At 37.0% G+C, this 27,683-nt stretch overlaps 1 protein-coding gene and 1 pseudogene across 1 annotated transcript in view; both read left to right on the forward strand.

Annotated features, from left to right (window-relative positions):
- Positions 1–4,722: 4,722 nt before the first annotated feature.
- Positions 4,723–5,662, forward strand: LOC106336603 (annotated as a pseudogene).
- A 5,735-nt stretch (positions 5,663–11,397) lies between these two features.
- Positions 11,398–27,683, forward strand: part of LOC106336608 — a 31,943-nt gene continuing 15,657 nt past the window's right edge. The window contains exon 1 of the mRNA XM_013775490.1: positions 11,398–11,461. Within this exon, the coding sequence (XP_013630944.1) occupies positions 11,398–11,461 (64 nt within the window). The remainder of the gene's footprint in view (positions 11,462–27,683) is intronic.

Raw genomic sequence — 27,683 nt, forward strand, 5'->3', positions numbered from 1 at the left:
GAGCCAACAACCGGTGATTTGTTTAAGGCCAGATACGCAGACTTACAGTTTGATGAGTCCGCATATCCGACCTTAGGGGGAGATAACAGCCGGTTGAGCAAAGAAATAGAATGGTCTCGACCATCAATATCTTGGCAAGATCCTCGGACTAAAGAATCTGATATGGAAGTCCAAAAGATTATATATCTTCAAAAGCTAGCTAATCAACTTCCAGATACATTTCCTGACCCAAATCGAGTGACAAAGTGATATATACCGGTTTGTAATGCACCTATACATATAGACGTCCAGAATGGACAAGGTCAAGTGGCTACAGAGTCTAAACAACGTCTCGAACATGGTAGACCTATTGGTTCCAAAGATAAACAGCCTCGGAAGTCCAAGAGAGGTGCTGGATCCGAGAGCATCAAGGAAACTGTCCAGGACATTGATGGACCGGCCGAGCCGACCAGAATGGTCGAGCCAAGTGGGCCGGCCACACCAACTGATCCGACCGTTCCCAATGATGGGGTTCGGGACGCCAAACTTCATGGGACACCAGGGCCGGACAATCAAGAGATCTCTATAAACTATATAATGTCTGGAACGAAATGGAACAGAAAAGATATCGACGTCGATGATATATTTGCATATAAAGTAGCACTTGAGATCATGGAAATAGATGAGGATCTAGAACCCACGTCCATATATGAATGCATGCAAAGATCAGATTGGATCAAATGGAAAGAAGCTATAAACGTGGAGTTAGAATCATTAAGGAAAAGAGGCATTTTTGGCCCTATAACCGTGACACCAAGAGATGTCAAACCAGTGGGATACAAATGGGTCTTTGTGAGGAAAAAAAATGAGAAAGGAGAAGTAGTGAGATATAAAGCACGGCTTGCTGCACAAGGATTCTCACAGAGACCAGGATTAGATTATGAGGAGACTTACTCCCCTGTGGTGGACGCAACTACATTGCGATTTTTAATCAGTCTGGCCGTAAAAGAAAAACTTGATTTACGCCTAATGGTTGTAGTGACTGCATATTTATATGGTCCACTGGATAATAAAATCTATATGAGAGTTACAGAGGGTATTGAGCTCAAAGATAAGAAAGGTTCTCGAGAACAACATTGTATTAAGCTGAATAAAGCCTTATATGGTTTGAAACAATCAGGTCGAATGTGGTACAATAGATTATCAGAGTACCTAGTGAAAGAGGGGTATAAGAACGATCCAATAAGTCCATGTATTTTTATAAATAAATTCGACAACAAGGGCTTTGTAATCATGTCGGTTTATGTGGACGACCTGAACATAATAGGAACCCCTGTAGAGATTTCCCAAACAGTCGAATGTCTAAAGAGAGAATTCGAAATGAAAGACTTAGGAAAAACTAAGTTCTGTTTGAGACTGCAACTTGAGTATGTGAACAATAGAATCCTTGTTCATCAGTTGGCATATACAGAAAAGATACTCAAAAAGTTTAATATGGACCAGGCTCATCCGTTTTTGAGTCCTATGGTCGTGAGGTCCTTAGACCTAGAGAAGGGTCCATTCGGACCAAAGAAGCCGGACGAGGAAGTGCTCGGGCCGGAAGTGCCTTACTTAAGTGCCATTGGAGCTTTAATGTACTTAGCTAGCCACACTAGACCAGACATTTCTTTTGCCGTGAATCTATTATCAAGATTTAGCTCTTGTCCAAGTCAAAGGCACTGGAATGGAATAAAACACTTGTTCAGATATCTGAAAGGAACAAAGGATCTCGGTTTGTTCTATACCGACCGGCCAGGAGAGAGCTTGGTAGGATATGCAGATGATGGGTACTTATCTGATCCACATAATGCTAGATCTCAAACAGGATATGTTTTTATATATGGTGGGGCTGCAGTATGTTGGCGGTCCACAAAACAATCCTTAGTGGCCACATCGTCCAATCATGCCGCGATCATAGCAATGTATGAAGCAAGCCGTGAGCTTGTGTGGTTGAGGAACATGACCGGCCACATCCGTGTAGAGAGTGGTTTGGCCGTGGGACAAGAAGAACCAACGATCATCTATGAGGACAATGCAGCCTGCATAGCTTAGCTCAAAGATGGATACATCAAGGGAGATAGAACGAAGCATATCTTACCCAAATTCTTCTTCACCTACGATCTGCAGAAGGCAAAGGAAGTTCGAGTGGTTCAAGTTCGGTCCAGTGACAATTCAGCCGATCTCTTCACCAAGTCTCTGCCAATCTCAACGTTCAAGAAACTTGTTCATCAGATAGGAATGCGCCAGCTGAAGAATCTTCGGTGATGCATTCATCAGGGGGAGTTTCATGCGTTGTACTCTTTTTCCTATCTACGGTTTCCATTTTTCCCACGTTGGGTTTTTGGTTTTCCTAGAAGGTTTTAATGAGGCAACATTGTGCATGATACAAACCCATATGGTTATGGCATCCAAGGGGGAGTGTTATAAATCATTAAGTGGATGGCCCATAACCAAGACCGAGTCAAGGCCCAACCGTGGGAGAGAGAGAGAGCCGGCCAAGTTCCCAGTCGGCCAAGACTACAACTTTCCTTTTCTATGTTTAGTAGTTTTCCTATTTCCTGTTGGATTAGGTTTTGGATAATTTCTTTTTAACTTATACTTTGTAATCCTTATAAAAGGAACCTCTATTGTTCATTAATAAGATAGATCGAATTCCCATTCTTTTACAACACTTTACTAATTTTACTCAACTATTTTTTTTTACATAATCCAACATGTTCAACATTATCTTATAATAAAATTATTACACCAAACACAAATAAATAAATAAAAACATTAGATTTTATAAAGCAGTACCAAACATATGTTTTTTCCACAAGTGATCAATTAAATCGTTTCGAAGTGCGAAATAAGCTTCTTGATATTTAATTCTTCTAAATCGATCAAGAAATTCTTGAAAACAAATATTCTCATGTTCTTCGATATCAACCTCTGTAGGTGAAGCTTCTCTGGCAACGTCAATTGGTGCATTGAGATCACGCTCATCCTCAATTATCATGTTATGAAGAATTATACAAGTGGTCATGATATCATGTATCACTTCTCTATTCCAAAAACGAACCGGTCCTTTCACAATTGCAAAGCGTGATTGGAGAACATGCTTCTTGTTGCGTAGCAAAATATTGCTTTTTTTAACCTCTTGTCTCGTGAATAGTTTGGACTATGGTAGACCATTTTGGATATATTCCATCAGCCAAATAATACCCCATATTATATTCATTTCCTTGAATAATATAATGAGCATGAGGTGCAATACCTTGAGCGAGATTGGAGAAAAGATAGGAGGGTTCCAACACATTGATATCGTTATTGCTGCCAGGCATCCCAAAATATGCATGCCATATCCAAAGATCATAATCCGCAACAGCTTCAAGAATTATAGTTGGTGATCCACTACGACCTGAATATTGTCCCCAAGCGGTAGGACAATTTTTCCACTTCCAATGCATGCAATATAAGCTTCCTAACATTCCCGGAAAACCTCGTAGTTCACCAATATACAAAAGTCTTGAAACATCGGCATGTGTTGGTGATCGTAAGTACTCCTCTGAGAATATCTCCACTATAGCTCGACAAAATCTTTTCATGCTTTTGATTGCTGTTGATTCGCCAATTTTTATGTATTCGTCTGTTGTATCAGCTGGTAAACCATAAGCTAGCATCCGAAAGACGACAGTTATTTTTTGAAGAGATGGTAAACCAAGTCTACCGATTATATCCCTTCGTTGTTTGATGTAGTTGTCATGATTTTCAACCGCATCAACGATACAAAGAAATAAAGGACGAGACATACGATATCTCCTACGAAACATGGCATCATTGTAAGTTGGGTTCTCCAAGAAGTAGTCGTTGAACAATCTACAATGTGCGCTTTCTCGATCGCAGGGGATAAAAGAACGTCCAGAAACTGAACGTCCATGAATCACCTGGCTGCTGTGTTGATTACGAAGGTATTATATTATCACATTGTTATTTGCGATAGCATGTTGTATCATCAATTCTTCTTGGTAGAGATTATTGATCATCTCTACATTTCATCATCATTTGAAGATGATGAAGAACCATCCAAATGGAATGAATTTGTGAAATTACAATTCATTTTAAGATAGAAAATTTAGAGTGTGTGAAGTTAAAACTGATTTCTACTAGTATATATAAAACTTTCCGGAATCGCTTTTTCTTTGTATTATTATTTGTCTCGTGAAACTTTGGGTAATGTAAAAATTTGGAATCACTTTTCATTGAATTATCAAATCATGTCATATTATATTGAAAAATGTGAGAATCTTTGAATCAAATTTTCATTACATTATCAAATCATGTCATAGTAAAATAAAATATGTGAGAATCTTTGAATAACTTTATCATTGCATTATCAAATCATGCCATAGTAAATTGAAAAATGTGAGAATCTTTGAACCACTTTTTCTTTGTATTATCACATCATGTAATAATATATAAAAAATGTGAGATTCCTTGAATACTTTTTCATTGTATTATCAAATCATGTTATGCTCAATTGAGCAATATGAGAGTCTTTATTATTATGTATAAATTACGTGGTATGCTCTACATTTTCATTCACAACTTTGAATCATTCTATTCTCTTTCTTTCATACACAACTTATTTTAGATTTTTACAAAATGCCGTTACGTTCAGCAGGATATACTCAAGAAGAAGATAAGTTCTTATGCCAAGTCTATATGGAAATATCCCAAGATCCAATTACAGGTGTTTATCAAACATCCGATCAGTTCTGGTCTCGTGTGGCATATGCTTACGAGGCTGGGAAAAATGCAAGTTGGAATGAACGTACAAAAAAATCCATTCATTGTCGAATTCAAACTATTGAAAAAGCAACAAAGAAATTGCATGCATGTCTCAAACAATGTGAAAGCAGACGTCCAAGTGGTGCTTCAAATGATGATATTGTAAGTGTTTTATGATTACTGTAATATATATTTTACTTATTTTGTACTGATGTCTTTTTATTTTAAATTGGAATGCAGTTTGAGCAAGCTAAATTAATGTTTGTGGATGATCCAAAATACAATGGAGGTTGGAAATTCGATTATGTGTGGAATAATATCAAGAATTTAGAAAAGTTTAATGACACATATGCTAAAAAAGTGTCAAATTCTTGTGGTTTCGGAGATACAAATTCAGCCTCTGATTCTGCTACACAGGAATCTCCAGGTTTGTCCTCATTTTCTTTGAATTTAGATGACGAAGAAGATATTATTGGTGGATCTTCATCTAAAAGGCCAATAGAAGTAAAGAAGTCTAAACTTAAAAGAAAAAAAAGATGATCAAACATCACTTGTTATTAACACTTTGGAAGAAGGAAATAAACAACTCTTGGAACAGTTAAAGAAGACAAGCACACAAAGAGAACATCATTTAGAGATTCAAAGTAGGAATTATGCTTTGATAAAACAAAAAGAAGAAAACAAAATTTTATTTTGTGATGTGAATTCCATACAAGATCCTAAAGTTCGTGCATACATTCAATCCGAACAAACTCGAATTTTGTTGGAAAGGAGTGAAGAACAACAAGCTCAACAACCTCTTCAAACATCTACTTCATTTGGAAAATATTTTAATGATCTTAGTGGTTCTGTTAATGATTTACCAGATTATTAAGTGTTAGTTTATGTTGTATTAATAAGTTTATATGTTTAGTTTGGTGTTATTAATTATGTATTTGACTTTTTATATTAATTACGTAATTTTATTTTATTTATTAGTATAAGTTTTAAGTATATTTAATATTTTAAATTAGTATGATGAAAATAACAACTGGAATTAGAAATTAATTGGATTATATTAAAGCATATAGTTTATTTTGGCAAAAGTTAAGAATAAATAAAAGTTAAAGACCAATTTACAATTAGAAAAATCATCTTAAAAAAATGAAGATATGTACAATAGAACTTCAAATTTGAAGTAATACTGTTCACTTCTTCATTTTGAAGCAAGAAATGGAGTGGGGTTAGAGCAAAACTTTCTTTAAAATGAAGCAAAAAGTAGAAAATGAAGTGGGGTTGGAGATGGTCTAATTCGTAATGCCACTTACCTTATCTCTGTAATTCATTTTTAATATTACAAATAAATATCCCAAAAAATAATCTCTGTAATTCATTTGTGTGTTTTATTTTTTGTGGAAAATTGTAATTTTGGTATACTGATGTCAGGAAAATTAAGATTATATAGAAAAACGGTTTTCTTTTTTCTTCTGTTCGCTTGTTATATCTTTGGATAATTATGGTTGTAATGATATTTTATGAAAATATACTATTTTGTTTTGTTTTAATGCTAAATTGATGCAAAAAATGTTTTTATTATTTTATCCTGAAAAGATTTATTCGTACTTTCCTAACTAGTTTAAATAACAGACTAAGTTTTACCAAACAAGATTTGTAGCCAGTATTTTAAGAAAATCTCCAATGATATTCTATTTTTCACTTTAAAATATACTTTATAATTCACACATAAATAGAATATAGACTAAATATGTTTTAGTGGTACTTTATTTTTAATTCTGTAATATATTAAAAAATGAGTTTACTATATAAATACAATAGTTTATTTATTTTTGTTTATCACTCTATTTTTTTCTTTAAAATATTGTATCATTAGAGTATAAGTCAGTTCTATTATCTATTTATTCTATTTAAAAAAATTGAGTAATTGGAAATAGTCTAAGTGATATCAGACAAATTACGTATCGACTTATCTATTTTAGAGTTTCGCTGTGCGTTTTGCCTCTCTATCTCGATGTGGATTTCTCTCCCTCTCTAGATTAATCACCGATTTAGAAATTACATTGAAAAAGTTCTTTTAAACGGTAGCATTATTTTACCAAGTTGAAATTTATAATTCTATTTGGATTTTCATTTAGGTCACAAGCAGTGAAAGTGTAATACTTTTCCTGTGGCAAGAAAGTGTAATCCCTTTTACACAAGTTTGAAAGTTTATAGATTTTTTTATCAGAAGAGGAAAAAATATTAAGAAAAATTATTCTAGTCATTATTCATTCAAAACTCAGAAGCCACTTTTCTACATATAAACGTTGCTTTTTATATTACCTTTTTCTTTAAAGAACATGATTTCAATCTAAAGGTTTTGAATTTTACATTCCATTTTTTTTTTCTTTTTGACATCGAACGGCTGTTCTACCAATCAAACCAGAGGTGGTATGGAAATCCAGACCTGAATAGAACAAACAATAAAAACTAAACTCTTGTAAAATGCTCGCGCAGTCCTGGGTAGGAAGTCAACTTTCCTATTTTGTGCCCTTGGAACGTGAATGATCTTGAAGTCTTGGAAGCGTTCTTGAAGAAATGCTAGCAATGATAGTTCTGTTGAAAAGTCTGGCCATTCTGTCGGATCCTTGATCATCAAAATTAGCTCCTTGCATCCCGAAATGCTGGCATGGTGCATGTTGAATCATATTCTCCATTGACCAAATCTGAGTGTAAAGGGGACAATCGTCTCTCCTTGTTTCTCAACCCCATGAGTTGTTTATCTCCCACTTCATCTAGCCATGCCTAACCGTATCCACTATATTGTGATTCTGTAGTCCAAGATCCATTTACAAAACAGATACTCTTCGAGCATAAGGCCTGTGTATTCTGCCTGGTGTGGTAGCCGTACATCATCGTCGGGTTTTGAGTTTGCATCAAATCAAGCATAACATTCGCTTTGAGGATGTCTAATTAGCTCCATCGGGTCCCGATTGATTCCTTTGAACAGCTTATCATTCCTAGATTTCCAAAGATACCAGATGATCCATGGATGTGGATCTATGTCTAGTTCCGGATTGTCTATTTCATTCTTTCTCCAGACGAAACAGTCAATCATGCAATTTTTGAATGCCCACCTACTTTACGAAAATGGGCCTTGGCCTCGACTCCACCATTTTCGTAAAGTAGGTGGGCATTCAGAAATTACATGATTGACTGTTTCGTCATCTTTTCCACATTACGGATAGTGATTGTCGCATCGCATATGGCTACATGATAAGTTTCCTGTCACTGCCAAATAACCCGAGGCCATTTGCCATATTAGGTAGCGCATCTTCTGGGAGCGTTGATTTTCCAAGCGCAAGCTTGTAATTTCGTAATACTCAGATCTGATACCGTAACTTCAGGATTACAGTTAAGGACATTCTTTTCAACCCCAATAATCCGTTTTACGGCATACAACCGCTCTTCGTATAGCCCCAGTCTTCGTACAACCCATACTTTTTCTTTTTCAATAGGAGATACTATAGATCCTTAATTTCTATAACCCTAGTAAGACCATTGTAACTGAATCAGTATATTTCGGTTTAGTAAATTAAGTGAACCAGTCAAAGTCATAAACCCGCTTTAGATTCCTTGGATTTTTTGGGTCTTCGTTACAAAATGAACCATCATTGGAAGCAGAACCATGCTGATGCTTAAACCGGCTAAGAGAAATGAGCCACTCATAATAATTCAACTAGGATAAGTCCGCGCCTTTCACGGAAAAAACATTAGGTATATAAATTATTTTTAAAATATTATTTATTTTGTGTTCATTTACATATTATGATATAATAAATATATTTAATAATTGAGAATCGAGTAATTATTATGCATATAACTAAATTGGAGTAAGCATATATAAATAAAAAAATCATTCTTGTTTATTTACAATAATTTTACTGTTAAATAAATTAAAATAACCATTTTATGTACTTGTATGGTATATAATTAAATTTAAATGACATTACCATAGATATATAGTATATTTTAATACGGATATTTATCAGTTGAGGCTTTATACACATGATTTTATTAACTTTATATTTGTTATAAAAAAATTAAACTATTGATCACAAAAAAATTCAGTGTGAGATTTTTAATACTTTTAGTAATTAATAATCCTTTCTAAAAATTTACTGCAAATTTTGAAATTAAAATATTAAGGTCTTTACTTTTTCAATGCAAATTTATAAATTAACATCTTTGTGTATTTTTATATGATATATAGTTTAATTTAAATGATATAAAACTCACACGTATATATATATGTATCTAATCAGAATATCTATTAAATTCATCTAATTTTATGATCACTTGTATTTTTTTTATAACAAAAATAGTTAAACCATTGCTCACATGAAATCTTTAACAATTTTAGTTATAGTCATTTTAAAATTTTCAAAATATAAGAACTTTTTTTTATTATTATATGTTTAATGTGATTGAAAATTTTAAAATAGTAGATATAAGGAATTTGAGCCATGCCATTATCCTAAAGCCCATGAAATCTCCCAAATCAGAAAACTCAGAACTCTAAATAGAATAACATTAAACTCAGCAAGAATGCTAAAATGGAAACATGAATACAAGATAAATATTATAAACATAAAACGTGTAGTTCGAACCGCCTAAAGACAGAGGAAACGATACAGAGTTATTCTTCTAAGTAACATAAAAAGGTGAGAACACATTTTATTGACCGATCCACGTTTTTGTAACTTTAGTTTAGACTTGCGTTTCCATTTGTACTGTCTTCCCCGACTCGCGATATTTATCGTTTCACTAAGTTCTTATCTCCATTATCATTGCTGCCCCCAGATATGAACTCAATATCTCTCTGCTTACTATTGCAATCGATTTTGGGGCTGTTTGTTTCACCATCTGTCATTTCCATCCAGATGATCCACTTATATGATCCATCCATATGATCTATCTAGATTTTATGGGATTGTTTGTTTGTATATCTAGATGGTTCATCTAAATGAATCATCTAAATGGACTTAGTTCGTTTCTTTATTTTCATTTTCATCTAGATAAGTTTAGTAAACAAAATACGAATATACCTTTGTTTTGATTTAATCAAAATACCCTCGTTTTGAACTAATCAAAATACTCTTGTTTTGATTTAATCAAAATACCATTGTATTGATTTAATCATATATTATTTTTGTTTCACAATTAATTTTTTTAATTATCTAAAATATAAAATAGTTTTGGAGGGAAATATAATTTTTCAGTTTTAGGAGAAATTTGATTTTGCGAATTTAACGAAAAATGTGTTTTGCGTTTTTTACGGGAAAGGACGTGTTTGCGTTTTTGATGGGAAAATAAGTTTTTCCGTTTTTGGAGGGAAAACACGTGTTTCCATTTTTTGCGAGAAAATTTGTGTTTTCCATTTTTGGCACCATTTTTAGCGGGAAAACACATTTTTCCGTTTTTGGCAGGAAAACGCTTTTTTTTTTAATTTTTGGCCGGAAAACGCAAACGCGTGTTTGCGTTTATGGTTGGAAAATGCGTTTTTGCGGAAAAATGCATTTTGGCGAAAAAGTGTGTTTTTGCGGTTTTGGTGGGAAAAATGTATTTATGCGGAAAAATGCGTTAGGTACAAATGCTGATTGCTTTAAATGTTGCAAAACCAAATACGGGAGTCCTCCAGTCGTTAATGGCGTTGTTCAGGGAAATGAGACTCATGCAATCACCATGTGTAACATTTGTGTTTAATAGGTGACATGTCTGTTTGTTTATGCTCAAGCTTCTTTTGCTTCCCAATAAAATATCAAGGGCAAAACATATCATTGCTTTGCCCCCAAGTTTATGCCTATGTTGTGTGTACTTTAGTTTCATTATGAATACAAAAAGTTGTTTTGTGTTTGTGTTCCTCGTTTCAGTTCTCCATACACTCAGTCTTCTTGTCGCTAAAAAGTAACTATAAATATTGAACTGGTCTTGTTGTATAAACTTGTTTGTGTCTTGATATGTTCACTAGCTAGAAAATAAAATTTGCTATATATAGTACCAAAATCGGTTTTCATCCTCAAAAAGAGTTTTATAGTGAACAGAAATATAATTATATATTCATAAATGCTAAGAATATGTGGATTTTTATTGAATAAGGCAGTAGATAGAATGATACAATTAGGAAAAATAATTTTATGTTTTTCAAGATAGAAAGTGTAACATTCATTATATAATTTAGTTCATGGAAAAAATTCAAATCTACCATATAAGAACTAAATGTTTCTTCTTTACAAAATTTGATACATACCAAATGATCGATTAATAAATTAGTAAATGCTACAAAATTGTTTCTAGAATTACGTCAATCAAATAAAGTAATACGAGTAGAAATCAACATTAATTGCTTCTTAAAATAAAAAAATGAGAATAATTTAGTGCATGTTCTCCATTATTTTAGAGATAAACCTCAAATATACCATTTAAATAAACAAAAAGAATAATTTTTGTATCAAATTTCCTTAGAGGATTCAAAACGAAACTCTAAATCTCAAATTCTAAACATTTAAATAAACACATGCATTCCGTCTCAAAATGCTTTCTATGCCGAAAAGAAGGACACTTCGCCAAAGAATGTCCTTGAGTAAACAACAATCATCATCTTCGTCAGGCGATGATCCAGGTCGTGGCCTTCGAGGTCAATATCTGGTGCGATTTCAGATATCGAGTTGATCAAGTATTTTTTCTTCTTCGCGGATTTGTTTGGACAATTATTTGCGAAGTGTCCTTCTTTTCGGCATAGAAAGCATTTTGTTTCTTTGCTTTCTTGAAACTTCCTTTCTTTCGAAAGAACCTTCTGCGTCTGAATTTGTTGGAGCCCTTAGAGAATCGATTTTTGAATTTCCGACGCTTCTCATGGGTATCACACGAGCAAGATTTCTTGGACTTTGAACATTTGATTGATAGATCTGGTCTGGCACATATTTTTGATAGCTGCTTTGATCTATCCATGAACTCTATCCAGAATTTCTTCTGTTTGCAGAGTTTGTCCAGTGTTCTGAAAACATATTGCTGGATTTGACCAACAGAAACTTCCTCGATTGTTTGTCCTTTATCTCTGGCTAGGTTAAGACCCGCGCCTTGCGTGGAATGAACATTATATATAAAAATTATTTTATATATTATATGTTTATAGCATATTATGAAATAATAAATATATATTGAATAATTAAAAAGTCATTATCTACTACTTATATAATTAAATTGGTGCGAACATATAAATAAATTTAATAAATCGAAAAAATATTTTTTCTATTTGATATGATATATAATTAAATTTAAATGATAGTAACATATATAAGGTATATGTTAATATTAATATTTATTAGATGATACTTTTTGCTCATATTTTTTTTTATCATTTGTATATGTTATAGCAAAAAGTCTAAATTAGTGACAACAAAATTTTCAGTGTGTGAATAGTGGTTTAAGTAATTTATAATATTTAAAAAAATTAAGTTGTCAATATTTTTTCAAATTTTTTATCAAAAAAATGTTCAAAGTAAATTTCAAAATTACGATATTTATGTATTTTTATATGGCATATAGTTTAATTTAAAATGATACATATATTTATATATCTTTTATTTTTGATACTTATTAAATGAGACTTTCAACTTATATTATTTTTCAATTATTTGTATCATGTCATAACAAAAGTTTTAAATCATAGATCACAAAATTTGAATGTAAAACTTTTAACAGTTTTAGTAATTTATACTCGTTTTTAAAAATTCAAAATATAATATATAAATAATTTTTTTTAATTTTTATTATATAGTTACTATGATTGTTTAATTTATTTTAATAGCTTAAAATTAAACAAATATAATTATAATACATACTTATTTTTATCAAATCTTTATTATTCAAAATCATTAATTGTCATATATACTTTAGCCACATTAGGTAATTCCATAATCTTATTTAAGGAAATAATGAATCACATTAATAATGTATTTATTGTGGTTTAATAAAAAGCTTATTATATATTTAAATGGACCAACCTATTTCTCTAAGGATTCTAAGAATCATTCTAGTGATGACACATGACTACAAAAAAATGTTGCAATGCTTCTCAAATAATAAATAGGGGATGTATAGCTTAGTCTGTTGACTAAGACAGTCATCGATGAAGGAGAGGTAAACGTGCTTCAGGCTTGGATTGTTAACGCCATTCAGGGCGTAGTACCTTCGTGTTCTTTTGAAGTGTTTTGCAAGATCTTTCTTTCTTAACGAACAACACTTTGCTGAGAAGAATTCTTCTTGTAGTTGTTCCTTCTGGTGTGTAGGTGTACCAATGAATTCTCTATGAATTTCTCCGAGGAGCAATGGTATTGTTGTTTGATAGACTTGCTGCTGTCTATATTCACCGAGTGAATTCCACCATTCTTTAAGTGCTCCAGATAATCTTGCCGTGAATTTCTGGATCACCATTTGTAAAGGAGATGTAATGGCTTCTGAATTCATCCATGCATGAAACTCGTCGAGTTGGTCATTCCACTTGTCAACGGGAATGTCATCGAATGTGAACACCATAATTTTGAAGCAAATTGCTTAGTTGGAGTTTCTTGTCTAGGAGGCACATAATTCATTTCTTCATCGCTTGAATAGACTTCATTGATACTTGGCTCCTTATTTGGGGTGTTCGATTCCTTCTCCTATCGCAAATAATCTTGTTAGAGATTCCTCGTTTGATTCGGTCTCCTAGTAAGTGGAACTTGTATATGAGATGTGACTGATTTTTACGATTTGGCTAGAAGATGAGGGTTGAGGATGTTTTTGATCTAATGTTTTTGAAGGCTTGCTGAGATTATTGAGCAGGCTGGTCATAGAAAATTCGATTACCCCAATGTCTTGTCCTTTCTTCTTGTTGTCTTCAACAGACTCGTGACTGGAGGACGATGTATGGGTTGGTTTCTTATTTGGGTAGACTTGAAATTCTGATTCCATTTGACGCCGAGGCTTTGAACGAGTCGTCTTGGGATGATAGCTGTTTGAAGTCGAGCCATAGTGAGATGTAAAGAATTCACCAGAGGACAGAAAGCTCGGTAATGGAGATCTAGTCTTTTGGGTCTGATGGCCAAAGAGGAATCCAGGAGAGTAGGATCCTTGATACATCGGCATCCCTGGCGATGTGCTTCCAAGGGGATCAAAGTATGTATTAGCTTGCTGCTGATTATGAATCATACTTTCTAGGAACTTTTGGAGATCTTTCAACTGGTTTTTAAGACTAGTCTTTTCTGCTCCTTTGTTGCGGAATTGAGTTGTGTCTGCCATCATATGTCTTGCCATGGTCATCATTTCTTGATGGAGATTGTTAAGTAGACCGTGTATCTCTATGATCGAATTTTGAAGACCAATTAATCTTTTATTGCATCCTTCCGCTAATTGATCAACTTTATGATTTATCGTTGATAAAAGTTGATTTTGAGCGAGCAAATTCTCTGTTTGCAAGTTGAGGACTTTGTCTGCTTGACTTAGTTGGTTGGGACCAGAAGAGTCGATAGCTTGAGAAAGAATCTTTGGGCTATGGGCGTGTTGCTCCTGATGAAATCTTCTTGTGGAGGGAACTCATCTTGATTTATCATCATGATTTGATGTCTTGGCTCTTCCTTCTCGTCAGAGTATTGGACAATAAAGTCTTACTTTCCCTCACCGAGCGGACAGACAGAAGTATCTCCTCCGAGATATCTTTTGTAGAGGGGGTCTTTCTTTTTTCTTCGACGTGTGCGAATATCTTCATCAGATTCGTAGTTTTCTTCTTCACAAGCAGTACATGAGCAAACATCCAAGTAACAATGTCCATCTTCGTCCATAAAAGGATAGATTATTGTTCCATCTCTTTTAAAAGAACCTTGTTTGGAAATTTGTTGCTTTACTGGACCGTAGAAGCTTCGTTCATCAATCTGTATCGCAAATTGAGTGAACATATGCTTTCGAAATGATGATGATCGAGGTACCTAGAATCTGATCTCGGTTGTTCCATCATTTCGAGAATGGAAGCTGACATCAGATGATTGGATAGGCGACTGGGTAGCTTGATGAAGCTTCTCATAACTCGTTACCCATGACTCCGGCAGTCGGCACAGTAATTCCTCACGAGATATTTGTCGAGGGATTTGTATTGAGTTTGGTGCTTGGGATGCATATGTGACTTCGAGATATAGTGCTTCATTCGATGAGGGTAATACAAGATCAAGTGCGCGTGATCTTGAATTTGGTAGACGATCTGATGATGTAGGGTAGCTGCTACACTCTTTTCTTGCATAGGTGCTCTGACCAGTTGAAGCTGAACCTTGAGTGTATTTAAGAGATTTGGGTCTTGTAGTGAAACATTAAAGTTTGGAAACAGTGTTATGAATACTCTTCCTGCATTTAATGCTGTTGGAACCGTTCCGATGCACGCTTGCCGGTAGGACTTTAATCGAGTGTCGATCAAAGCTACTCGAGCAATAACTGCTGGGGTAAAAAACGATCACAACGAAGTTAACATCCAAATATCCTTAAAAACAGGTAAAAACACTTCTCGGAAATGTAATGTTCATAAAGAAACCCTTGCGGAAATATTTTCACGATGAAGTTATTAAAAATCTTCGATCGAGCCACCAAACACCAATTGTCCAAGAACATCGGACAAACCGATCAATGCATAGCGACCGAACCGAGCATGGACAAGGTCGCAACGTTGCGACCGATCCACATACGGACCAGGTCGCAACGTTGCGACCAGTCCACCCGGATCAGGTCGCAACGTTGCGACCGGTCCACGCACGGACCAGTTCGCAACGTTGCGACCGGTCAACGCACGGACCAGGTCACAACGTTGTGACCGGTCCGCATGGATCAGGCCGCAACATTGTTGCGACCGGTCCACATATGGACCAGGTCGCAACGTTGCGACCGGTCCACATACAGACCATGTAGCAACGTTGCGACCGGTCCACCCGGATCAGGTCGCAACGTTGCGACCGGTCCACGCACGGACCAGGTCACAACGTTGCGACCGGTCCGCACGGATCAGGCCGCAACGTTGCGACCGGTCCACGCACGGACCAGGTCACGATTCAATGACTGGACTGCCTAGAACATCAATCAATGAGTAAAGTCACCACGACATGAATCCGTGCATTCTCGTCTAAATTCCTTAATACTATCTTCGATAGGCCACGACAATACCATATCTCACTCCCATCGATTGGAGTTATCACTTAAACTTTACGATAAAAATTGCGGAAAGTTTAATTTTATCGATAAAAATCGTAATAAACGTTTGGAGTCGAAAGAAGGCCCAAATCGTGATTAGAAACCCAATTACGATTTTTTAAGGAAAAGCCCGTAGACACAATGGCGGTTTATACTTAGTCCGCAAGAAAAGATAAATGTCAAATTTCCGCAGATAAATGTTAAGTTTCCGCAGATAATCATGAAGATCGAGAAAAATGTAATATCTCCATTTTCGAGTTATGACGGCTTAAGGGTAGAAGAGGAAAGCTCAAACCGACCTTGGAGGGAGTATATAAGGAGTCCTAGGCGAGAGGCACAAGAGAGAACATTTCCAGAGCAACTTAGCACTTAGAGCAATTAGGCAACTTTCCGTTTTTGTTATTTCGAGCTGCGACTCAACTAGGTTCTGCAGTCTTAGGTTATTAGAACTAGGGAACTCGCCGACAGCTCTTGTAGCCAAGGCTCCAACCTTGTTGTAAACGCTCATACGCAAATTCAGAATAAGATTTCTTTTTGCTCTCTTTTTATGATTTCTTATATTTTCATCGTTTTCATTATCATATTCTGATTGCTTGGCATGTGGTTTAGCAGATATCCGGGACCTCTGAGAAATTAGGGTTTTCTGAACTTTCCTAATATAACGGAAATCGACGGTGTGAATTTCGGTTCCCACAATAACTGGTAGACCCGCGAGTTAATGACAAATTAGAAGATTGCAAGTTTCACAAAATTTTCAGTAATTACATTCTAAGTCCCTGGCCGCCTGTTAGGCTATATTACTAGGGTTTTGTATTATTTTAGAGGCAGACTTGCCTAAAGACCATTTAGACCTAGTTTTGGAGAAGCAAGAGTTTTATGAGCTCACGAACACCTTCAACTGAAAAGGTGCTAGGGTTTTTTGCGAAATATTGGTATGGATTTACCAGAGGAAGGTTTTTTTAGGAAGTTGATCGCCCGGAACATACTCGAATTATATATTCAAAAATGCTAAGAATATGTGGATTTTTATTGAATAATGCAGTAGAAGGAATGATACAATTAGGAAAAATAATTTTATGTTTTTCAAGATTGAAAGTGTAACATTTGTTGGACCGAAATTCACACCGTCGATTTCTGTAATCGGAGGAAAGTCAAGAAATCCTAAATTTCCCTGAGGTCCCGGATTCTCTGCGAGAGCCAACGAAAAGTGACCAATAAATGCGGAAAATATGAAAAGATAACAAAACGAATATATAGAAAAGATAGATCTTATTTCGAATACGCGTAAGAGCGTTGCGATCATTACAAGACATTATAAAATCTCCGGCCGCAAGAGCTGTCAGCGAATTACCTAGTTTTAGCAACCTAAAACCTTAAACCTAGTTGAGTCTCGAAGCTCGATAACAGAAGAAAAAAAAAATACGAAAAAGGTTTTGATTGATTTAGGTCTGAACCTTATGATAGGCTGCCTACGTACCCCTTTCGAGGTTCAAGCCGAACGTAGTTCGATTAAAAGAGTAGAACAAGAGATCGAACTGTCTTTGCGAGTTCGTCTAGTAATCGAGTGCAAGTCATAGAAACAGTACATGTCGAGAATAATGCCTAAAGTTTCTAAGTGCAGAGAGTTCTAAGAGTAAAAAGAATTGTCATGAGTAGGAAAGTTGCGTCCCTCTGCAATTTCGACCTCGACATCCTTATATACTTCTCTAGAGGCGGTTTGCTCTTTCCCTTTCTGCCCTCATTCGAGTGTATCACTTCGCGGAAATATTCCATTTTTCTTTGATCCTTGTATTTATCTTCGGAAACTTCACATTTATCCTCTGAACTTGACATTTATCTTCTCCTGCATAATAAAAGATAACGATTAGGCTTGATTTCGAATAAAATCGTAAAAGATAAACAGTTCTGCCCTTTCGGGCCATTTTCTGACTTAGGCGTTTTTACGATTTTATAAAAAGAGCGCTTTCGAAACGACGTCAATTCCGAAGAAAATTCAAATTCCTCGTATAGCGTAGACAATTAGAGGTGTTCATCTAACCGTTGTCGTTTTATACGATCAATCCGAATGTTTATTCGAGAGAACGAGTTCTTGTGATTTTTCAATCGTAAAGTTCCAATGGTGACTCCGATCGAGATAAAACAAGAGCACGTTCGATCTAATTCCGAAGGGGGAAGCTACGAGGACGGGACAAAGGCAGGCTGATTGATCCAACTTGCCGAATGGGCAAGTTGGACTGCATGTTCGGTCCAACTCGCCGAACTAAAAGTGGAGTGCGATAAGATTAGGACTTAACTCGCCGAATTTTTGCGATGTTCTTGCGAGCGATTAGGCAGGTCATGTAAGTTAGGTGGAATTAACGGTTGGAAGTGGTCTGTTCACTCTACTAAAAGTGGAGTGCGATAAGATTAGGACTGCGCCTTGTGAAGGCTGCCTACGTACACTTGCCGAAGGAACAAGCCTTTCGTAGTTCGTCCTGGAGTTACTATTCCTAAGACCTGTTTCCCAGTGAGACCTTTATGGTAGAGGTTATCAGGCATGTTTCTGCCGATGGTATTTTATATTAGTGTAGAGGGAAGACTGCGAGTTGTCACCTTGTAATCTAATTCTGGGTGAACTGCTATATCTTTGATCTGTTTTGAGAGTTTTCCGCAGTGCGTAAACTTGCGGAATTTCTGAAGACACTCGAATTTTAGCCTAGAGAAAAATTTTGGGATCTCGTATCAGGGTGTTTGATACTTTTCCTAGAGATGTTAGAGACCAGTGTGCTGGGTTTAGGGCAAGACCTAGGTCTAATCACGACTTTAGGGGGTGCGATGACTACTCCGACTTATGTTTCCCGTATTGTTTTCGGCCTGATTCCGTCCTACTTTAAAGTCCGCGATATGTTCTCATCTTACGTGACTTGTATGGTAGGAATCGAGCATCTCTTCGAGGACAATTTTGAGTCTCCCGGAAGTGTTGACCAAAATTTCGGATTTTTTGTATAACGCTATTACCCTTGTGTCGGGTGTACGAGAGCTATCTCTACGAGATGGCTTAGTCTGTTTTGGACGTTAAGAGTTTGTTGTGATCAGAAACAAACCTATCGGTAGATATTAAGTTTTTGAGTCTTCGCGAAGGATACGTATTTGAGAAGATGTTAGTGCATATGACTGTTTGGTCTTCCAAGAAGATGTTTTTATCGAGGAAGGCATTTTTGTCTCACAATGCTAAAGATTGGTTTTTCTTTTGCATGCCGCGTTTCGTGGTTGAAATGTTTGCGGGCTTGAAAATGTTTCGCGGTGTTGCAAGAGTTTAGTCTTAACCTTACGTCGGAGAAACATTTTTGGTTTGTCTGCAGATGTTCGCATCCAAAACTGTTGTTGCTGTTTGGATGCTAATGGTTTGATTTGCGATCAAGGAATTATGACCGACGGGTCGCTTAAATTTGTCCATGGGAAGAATCATTATCCTTCATAATGCTTTGTGAAGTGTTGGCCTTCCGAGATCTGTTTCGTGCATTTTGAGGATGTTTCGTATATCTCTAGGAGCTTTGTTACGAATTTTTCTTTACATGCCGCATGTTATGGGTAAAACGTACCGGGATTAAAGTGAATTGTGGAACATATTGAACTTGGTCGATTGTTGACAAGTTTAGATTTTCCGTCAACCGTTTGGTTGTTAGGACTGAGTTTTGACACGAAGAATTTATCATATGATTTCCGCCTTGTGAAGGCTGCCTACGTACACTTGCCGAAGGAACAAGCCTTTCGTAGTTCGTCCTGGAGTTACTATTCCTAAGACCTGTTTCCCAGTGAGACCTTTATGGTAGAGGTTATCAGGCATGTTTCTGCCGATGGTATTTTATATTAGTGTAGAGGGAAGACTGCGAGTTGTCACCTTGTAATCTAATTCTGGGTGAACTGCTATATCTTTGATCTGTTTTGAGAGTTTTCCGCAGTGCGTAAACTTGCGGAATTTCTGAAGACACTCGAATTTTAGCCTAGAGAAAAATTTTGGGATCTCGTATCAGGGTGTTTGATACTTTTCCTAGAGATGTTAGAGACCAGTGTGCTGGGTTTAGGGCAAGACCTAGGTCTAATCACGACTTTAGGGGGTGCGATGACTACTCCGACTTATGTTTCCCGTATTGTTTTCGGCCTGATTCCGTCCTACTTTAAAGTCCGCGATATGTTCTCATCTTACGTGACTTGTATGGTAGGAATCGAGCATCTCTTCGAGGACAATTTTGAGTCTCCCGGAAGTGTTGACCAAAATTTCGGATTTTTTGTATAACGCTATTACCCTTGTGTCGGGTGTACGAGAGCTATCTCTACGAGATGGCTTAGTCTGTTTTGGACGTTAAGAGTTTGTTGTGATCAGAAACAAACCTATCGGTAGATATTAAGTTTTTGAGTCTTCGCGAAGGATACGTATTTGAGAAGATGTTAGTGCATATGACTGTTTGGTCTTCCAAGAAGATGTTTTTATCGAGGAAGGCATTTTTGTCTCACAATGCTAAAGATTGGTTTTTCTTTTGCATGCCGCGTTTCGTGGTTGAAATGTTTGCGGGCTTGAAAATGTTTCGCGGTGTTGCAAGAGTTTAGTCTTAACCTTACGTCGGAGAAACATTTTTGGTTTGTCTGCAGATGTTCGCATCCAAAACTGTTGTTGCTGTTTGGATGCTAATGGTTTGATTTGCGATCAAGGAATTATGACCGACGGGTCGCTTAAATTTGTCCATGGGAAGAATCATTATCCTTCATAATGCTTTGTGAAGTGTTGGCCTTCCGAGATCTGTTTCGTGCATTTTGAGGATGTTTCGTATATCTCTAGGAGCTTTGTTACGAATTTTTCTTTACATGCCGCATGTTATGGGTAAAACGTACCGGGATTAAAGTGAATTGTGGAACATATTGAACTTGGTCGATTGTTGACAAGTTTAGATTTTCCGTCAACCGTTTGGTTGTTAGGACTGAGTTTTGACACGAAGAATTTATCATATGATTTCCGACTATGGATTATACGATAATTGTTCTCTTAATAGTCATATGACGTTTTTGACAAATCGCAGATTGCCGTTTAGCCGTTAAGTGATGGAGCGATGGTTGCTCAAATACTTTGGCTTGGCGTGAAGGAAGTGTTCACTCAGATAGCCAAGGACATTGTAGGTCAAGGATTAGACCATGTTACTTTCGTGTTAACATTAAGGTCATGTTAGTTTACGATTGTCCTTAATGGGGATGCCAAATTCTGGTTCAGACTTTCAGTGGAAGGCGTAATTGACCGAGGACGAAAGAGCGCTTGTCGAGATTGATAGGCCAAATTTGCCGGGGTTATCCATGTTAAGATGGCGTAAAAACGATTCTCCGCTTTAGGTTTCAGTTTTACGATAAATTTTTCGTATAATGTTACCTATAGTCTTATGAAAATTAGTTCGTTTTTGTCTGAGGAAGACGAAGTCTAACCAGTGCGGAGTCAGTTGCGGGATGATTGCCTGCTTGGATGTGACCGAGGAGAACGAAAAGCAGAAGCCAGCAAGCCGCAGGGCTAAAAATCAGATCTATTAGATCGTAATGCAAAGAGATAAAGTTTAGATTGATCATCCAAAGTCGGATCTTACAGCTTTGTATTTGCTATACGAAAAATACTTCTTCGTAAAACCTGTTATGTTTACTTTTGAAAGTTTCTTCGTATGACTTGTTCTGATTGTACGAAGGATTTTTTGCGTAAGTAATGGGCGGCCGGTTTTACGAAGGTTGTAAATCGGTGATATGTATACACATTTCAAAGTAGCGTTGTTTCTGCGGGTTTTACGAGAAACGTTTCTGCTTTGATTTCGATCTTTGGTGAAAGTTTCTTGGAGTTACTCATGGAGTGTTACCGAAGTTTTCTTCGAAACGATCTAGTCGCATAACATTTTTCATAGGCTTTTGAGAGGATTCTCATGACATATTCGTTTCTGGAACGAATTGGTCAACCAGCAGTAGATCTAGCCAATGATCGGGAAAAAAGTGTTCCATTTAATATGCTCACTGCTACTTTTATTCTCGAGTTTTCTTCGTCGCAAATGTTTTCGATGCGTTTCCGTGACTCACTTGGTTCAACGGAAACTGAAAGAAATGATTTGATGCTTGAAGATTTCTCAAAAAATTATTTATACGAAACTGGCTTTATTAAGCCGGAAAGGGCTTCAAGACTTTGGCTAATCGTCGAGTTTCAGTTTGACATTGGTACATGTTATTCTATACGCATGATTGGGACGACAAATGCTGTATAGTCTTTGAGATTATGTTCATGATCGTCTGGATATGTTGCTAGCGTTTAGACGAATTTTAGATTGTCGTTTGCTTTTTTTGGGACGATTTTAGTGAGGCATCGTACTGCCAAAATGTTTTTCTCCCTATTGCTGCGAGAGTTTTGCCTTGACGAAAGAGGATTTTTTTATGACGAGGCAAAAGTTTTTGAAGTTTGGGAGTATATGAGTATAGTATATGTACCTACTCCCCTTTTGTTTTACGAAAGAAAACGGTTGAACCGATACTTTGAAGGGTTGTGTACGTTTCATCTTTTGAGGATTGGAATGATCGACAATCCGGGACGATTTAAAGACGACGCTGGGACTGTGATTTGGTTATTTCCAGGTTGACGATTCGGAATATGTCGGTTTTAAGAAAATCGCTAGAAACAAATCAGTTTTAAGACGAAGTTTGTGTCTCTAGTTCTTTATTTCTTTAGGAAGTGATCTGAATATGCGTGGCGATCGCTTCTCAATTTTCAGAGAGTTTAGATCGGTTTGCAAGATCTGCCTGAACAGTCATGGAACAATATACCGAGACAGGACAAAACGCCTAAGACTTAGTTTGCTAGACTATCCACCTAGGTTTTATGTTCCCTGAAGTTCTATGGTAGTCTCAAAAGCGTTTTTATTTCTTAGTACTTTCCTACGAAAATTCCAAGTCTGATTTCATCAATTTCAAGTCGGACATACCTTAGTTCTCTCGAAGATTCGGGTTTACCTCTTCTCCGTTTTGCTTGCTCATTTCCCCTTCCTCTTCTCGTGCCTGTACGCCCTTTTCGATATTGGTGTTTATCCTTTGAAACTTGACAATTATCTTCCGAACTTGACTTTTATCTTCTCCTTTGATACGACGTCAATTTTTGTAAAAAGGTTCATATTACTCGTATAGTTGAGGCAGCTAAGGTGTTAAGTTAACCGTTGCTGTTTTATACGATCAATTTGAATTCATATGAGAAAACAAGTCTTTGCGGTTTTTGTCTTAAAGTTCCAATGGTTACTCCAATCGAAACGAAACAAAAGACATTTTGATCGAGATTCGAAGGAGAACGTAAATATGGAGGTAAGAGCGAGTAGGATTCTCAAGAGGGCGAGTTGGATGCCCAAGAGGGCGAGTAGAAGCAAGCCAAGGAGTTTAAGCGAGTCTTACTTGTTTTCGTCGTAAAATCTCAATGGAAACTCTGATTGAGACGAAACGAAAAGCGTTTCGATCGGGATTCAAAAAATAACGCAAAGGAGGAGCCTTTGAGGGCTGGTCCAATTCTCCATGAGGCGAGTTGGAGGGAGTAAATCCAAATCGCCTGATTGCGAGCTGGATGTTGTGCGTCCAACTTGTTATATCGTAAAATCTCAACAGAAACTTCGATTGAGATGAAACCAAAAGCGTTTCTATTGGAATTCAAAAGAGAACGAAAAGTAGGAACCCCAAGGGGCTTGTCCAACTGTTCAACTCGCCAATTGGGCGAGTTAGACGACTCGTTCGGTCCAACTCGCCCATTCGGCGAGCTGGACGGGTCCAACTCGAATTTTGATGGTACGTTGATGCGGTCGTTTCGTAAATGATGTCAATTTTATTCTACGAATGTCGTATCGTAACATATTGACTTGTTTCACTTTGCGAACGATGTTCCATTAAACTTTGTTGAGTTTAATTTTACGAAAGCTGTTGCGGAAAATGTTGTCGAACTTTAATTTTATGAAAGTTATTCCGCAAAATATCATTAGTTTAGTTTTAGGAAAGCTGTATCATAAAATGTTGTTAAGCTTAATTTTACGAAAGTTATTTGGAAGAGGTACAACTATGGGGGTTTGTGTAACCAATTTGTTGTGCTTCCTTTTTCCGCGAGTAATCTAGGGTTCTTAAGAAAGATATTTGGAAGAAGTACAACGGTGAGTTATGTACCCGATTTGCTGTGCTTCCTTTTTCCGCGATTAATTTAGGGTTTTTCCAAAAGATATTCGGAAGAAGAACAGCGGTGAGTTATGTACCCGATTTGCTGTGCTCCCTTTTTCCTCGATTAATTTAGGGTTTTTCCAAAAGATATTCGGAAGAAGAACAGCGGTGAGTTATGTACCCGATTTGCTGTGCTTCCTTTTTCCGCGATTAATTTAGGGTTTTTCCAAAAGATATTCGGAAGAAGAACAGCGGTGAGTTATGTACCCGATTTGCTGTGCTTCCTTTTTCCGCGATTAATTTAGGGTTTTTCCAAAAGATATTCGGAAGAAGAACAGCGGTGAGTTATGTACCCGATTTGCTGTGCTTCCTTTTTCCGCGATTAATTTAGGGTTTTTCCAAAAGATATTCGGAAGAAGAACAGCGGTGAGTTATGTACCCGATTTGCTGTGCTCCCTTTTTCCTCGATTAACCTAGGGTTTTTCCGTGGTTTTGAGGAGAGCATGTTTTATTTTTCCGAAAAGTTTATGGACAACTTCTTTCGGTGAAACCCTTATGCGTTGAGACTTCTTTAGCTCGGTAATGAGCCAAATCTTCCGGGGTGGAAATCGCGAGCTCGTTTCGTTGCTCTTCCTGTGGCGAAAAGTCGCGACTAGGTTTTTGATTTTCTCAAAAACTGTGGCGTAAGCGTTGGCCATAGGCGCAGTGGCTGCTGGAGTTGTTTTACCAGCGTTGTTGCGAACTGCGATGTTTCGTATTTCCAGACATCTTTTTGATCAAGCGTTTTGCGGATATGAATTAGAGTAATCCGTTGATTAAGCGTTTAAGCACACACCAATTAACCTAATGTGCCAACAATACCACAATCGAATAGTATGTCATTGTAGCATTTTAGGATCGAATCCACAAGGAACTAGTGATCTATAACACCAAGAATACACAAGCTTCCTTAATCTAAGCAAACAAGAAGATAGATGATTTGTAACAAGCTAATATCCTAGAAATATAAACAAGGTGATCTCAAATCCAATCAAGAAATAAGTGCAAGAATTCAATCAAATACTAAGGATGGATCCATGGGCAAGGATAATTGATATAAGGTGATCAAGGTTCAATCTAGGATGTTCAAACAAAACAATCCACAAGTCTATAGGTCTAGATCTCATTCAAAATAGATTAATCCACTACCGTGATAATAATCCCTATGCTAGTCATGCATCAAACATCAACTCCCGTTGGCTAACACATTCAAGCATGCATAAATCACAAGTCTACTAACCACTTAAACATCTTGGACATCAACTGCCGTTGGCCAAATATGTAAAAGACAATGCTAAGTTCATTCAAGCATTTTAACAAACACCTTCCGGGCGTAAAATAGCTTAAGGTCTAGATGAGAGTGATCAAGTCTAATCTAGCATTAAGAACACTTAGCAAGCATAAAACATTGTTAATCAAGCAATAAACATCCTAAATATCCACATAATCCCCCTAATCTATCTAACCCATGAATCACAAGGTCACTACTCACTAATCTCCCTGAGAAACCTTAAACCCATGTAAGGATCAAGGCTAATCATGTTAATGAGTAAGAGAAACACAGATATAAGATGAAGTATTTCCTTAGATTATCAAAAGATTCAAGCTTTTACAAGTTTAGACAAACGTGACCAAGCTTTCTCAACAGCCATTGATGAACCTCGAGCTCAGGAGCGATCTTCAACCAATCCCGAGGCTGCGCCGCCGGAATACCTCGTCGGAGTCATCCTCGTCGTCAATTCACTCCTCGCCGAGCTCCATCGTCGTGGACATCTTCAGATCGTGAAGCTTGAGAGCTCCAATGGTGATCTTTGCCCTTTTTGCACATCTGGCCCTTAGACGTTTGGATATTTAACTTTTTGACCCCAAAACTATCAAATGTGCAGAAAGGTCCACCCGAGTCAACCCCAAAGCTTTTGATTGTGCGATCTAACCCAAGGGAATATTCTGAAACTGCAACCTTGGTCCCTGAACTTTGGATAACTTCATATTTGACCCCAGACTTCCATAGTGTACAGCTTAGCCCTTGAATTTCGCCCCAAACTTCCAAATAAGCATTCCAACCCCTATGATATGCAAATGAGTATGCAAATACAACACAAAGACCTAAATGCAACCTAAAATGATCATAATAAGCTAAAATATGAATCTAAAACTTATAAAACTCATGAGATATCATCCGTACCACCCCTCCTTCTAGCGCCAAAATGTGGGTACCGAAATTCACACTGTCGATTTCCGTAATCGGAGGAAAGTCAAGCAAGCCTAACTTTCCCTGAGGTCCTGGATTCTCTGCGAGAGCGAAGGACAAGTGACCAAATAAATGCGAAAAATATGAAAAGATAACAAAACAAATTTATAGAAAAGGTAGATCTTATTTCGAATACGCGTAAGAGCGTTGTGATCATTACAAGAGATTATAAAAGCTTCGGCCGCAAGAGCTGTCAGCAAATTACCTAGTTCGAGCAACCTAAACCCTTAAAACTAGTTGAGTCGCAGCTCGATAACAGAAGACAGAAAAGATACGAAAAATCGTATGAAAGGCTGCCTACGTACCCCTTTCGAGGATCCAGCCGAACCTAGTTCGATTGAAAGAGTAGAACAAGAGATCGAACAGCCTTTGCGAGTTCGTCTAGTAATCGAGTGCTAGTCATAGAAACAGAACATGTCGAGAATAATGCCTAAAGTTTCTAAGTGCAGAGAGTTCTATGAGTAAAAATAATTGTCATGAGTAGGAAAGTTTCGTCCCTCTGCATCTTCGACCTCGACATCCTTATATACTCCTCTAGAGGCGGTTTGCTCTTTCCCTTTCTGCCCTCGGTCGAGTTTATCACTTCGCGGAAATATTCCATTTTTCTTCGATCTTTGTATTTATCTTCGGAAACTTCACATTTATCCTCCGAACTTGACATTTATCTTCTCCTGCATAACAAAAGATAAACAGTCATAACGACTGAGCTTGATTTCGTATAAAATCGTAAGTGGGCTCTTAGCCGCGTTTTGAGCCCTTTCGGGCCATTTTCCGACTTAGGCGTTTTTACGATTTTGTAAAAAGAGCTCTTTTGAAACAACATCGATTCCGAAGAACATTCAAATTTCTCGTATAGCGTAGGCATTTCGAGGTGTTCAGCTAACCGTTGCCGTTTTATACGATCAATCCAAATGTTTATTCGAGAGAATGAGTTCTTGCAGTTTTTAAATCATAAAGTTCCAACGGTGACTCCAATCGAGATGAAACAAGAGCAGGTTTGATCTAATCCCAAAGGGGGGAGCTACGAGGACGGGACGAAGGCATGCTGATTGATCCAACTCGCCGAATGGGCGAGTTGGACTGCATGTTCGGTCCAACTGGCCCTTTCGGCGAGTTTGACGGCTTGCTCGATTCAACTCACCGAACGGGCGAGTTGGTCGGTGCATCCGGTCCAACACCCCCGTTTGGGGAG

This window comes from Brassica oleracea, chromosome C1 (assembly GCF_000695525.1).
Source record: "Brassica oleracea var. oleracea cultivar TO1000 chromosome C1, BOL, whole genome shotgun sequence".
Classification (NCBI taxonomy): Eukaryota; Viridiplantae; Streptophyta; class Magnoliopsida; order Brassicales; family Brassicaceae; genus Brassica; species Brassica oleracea.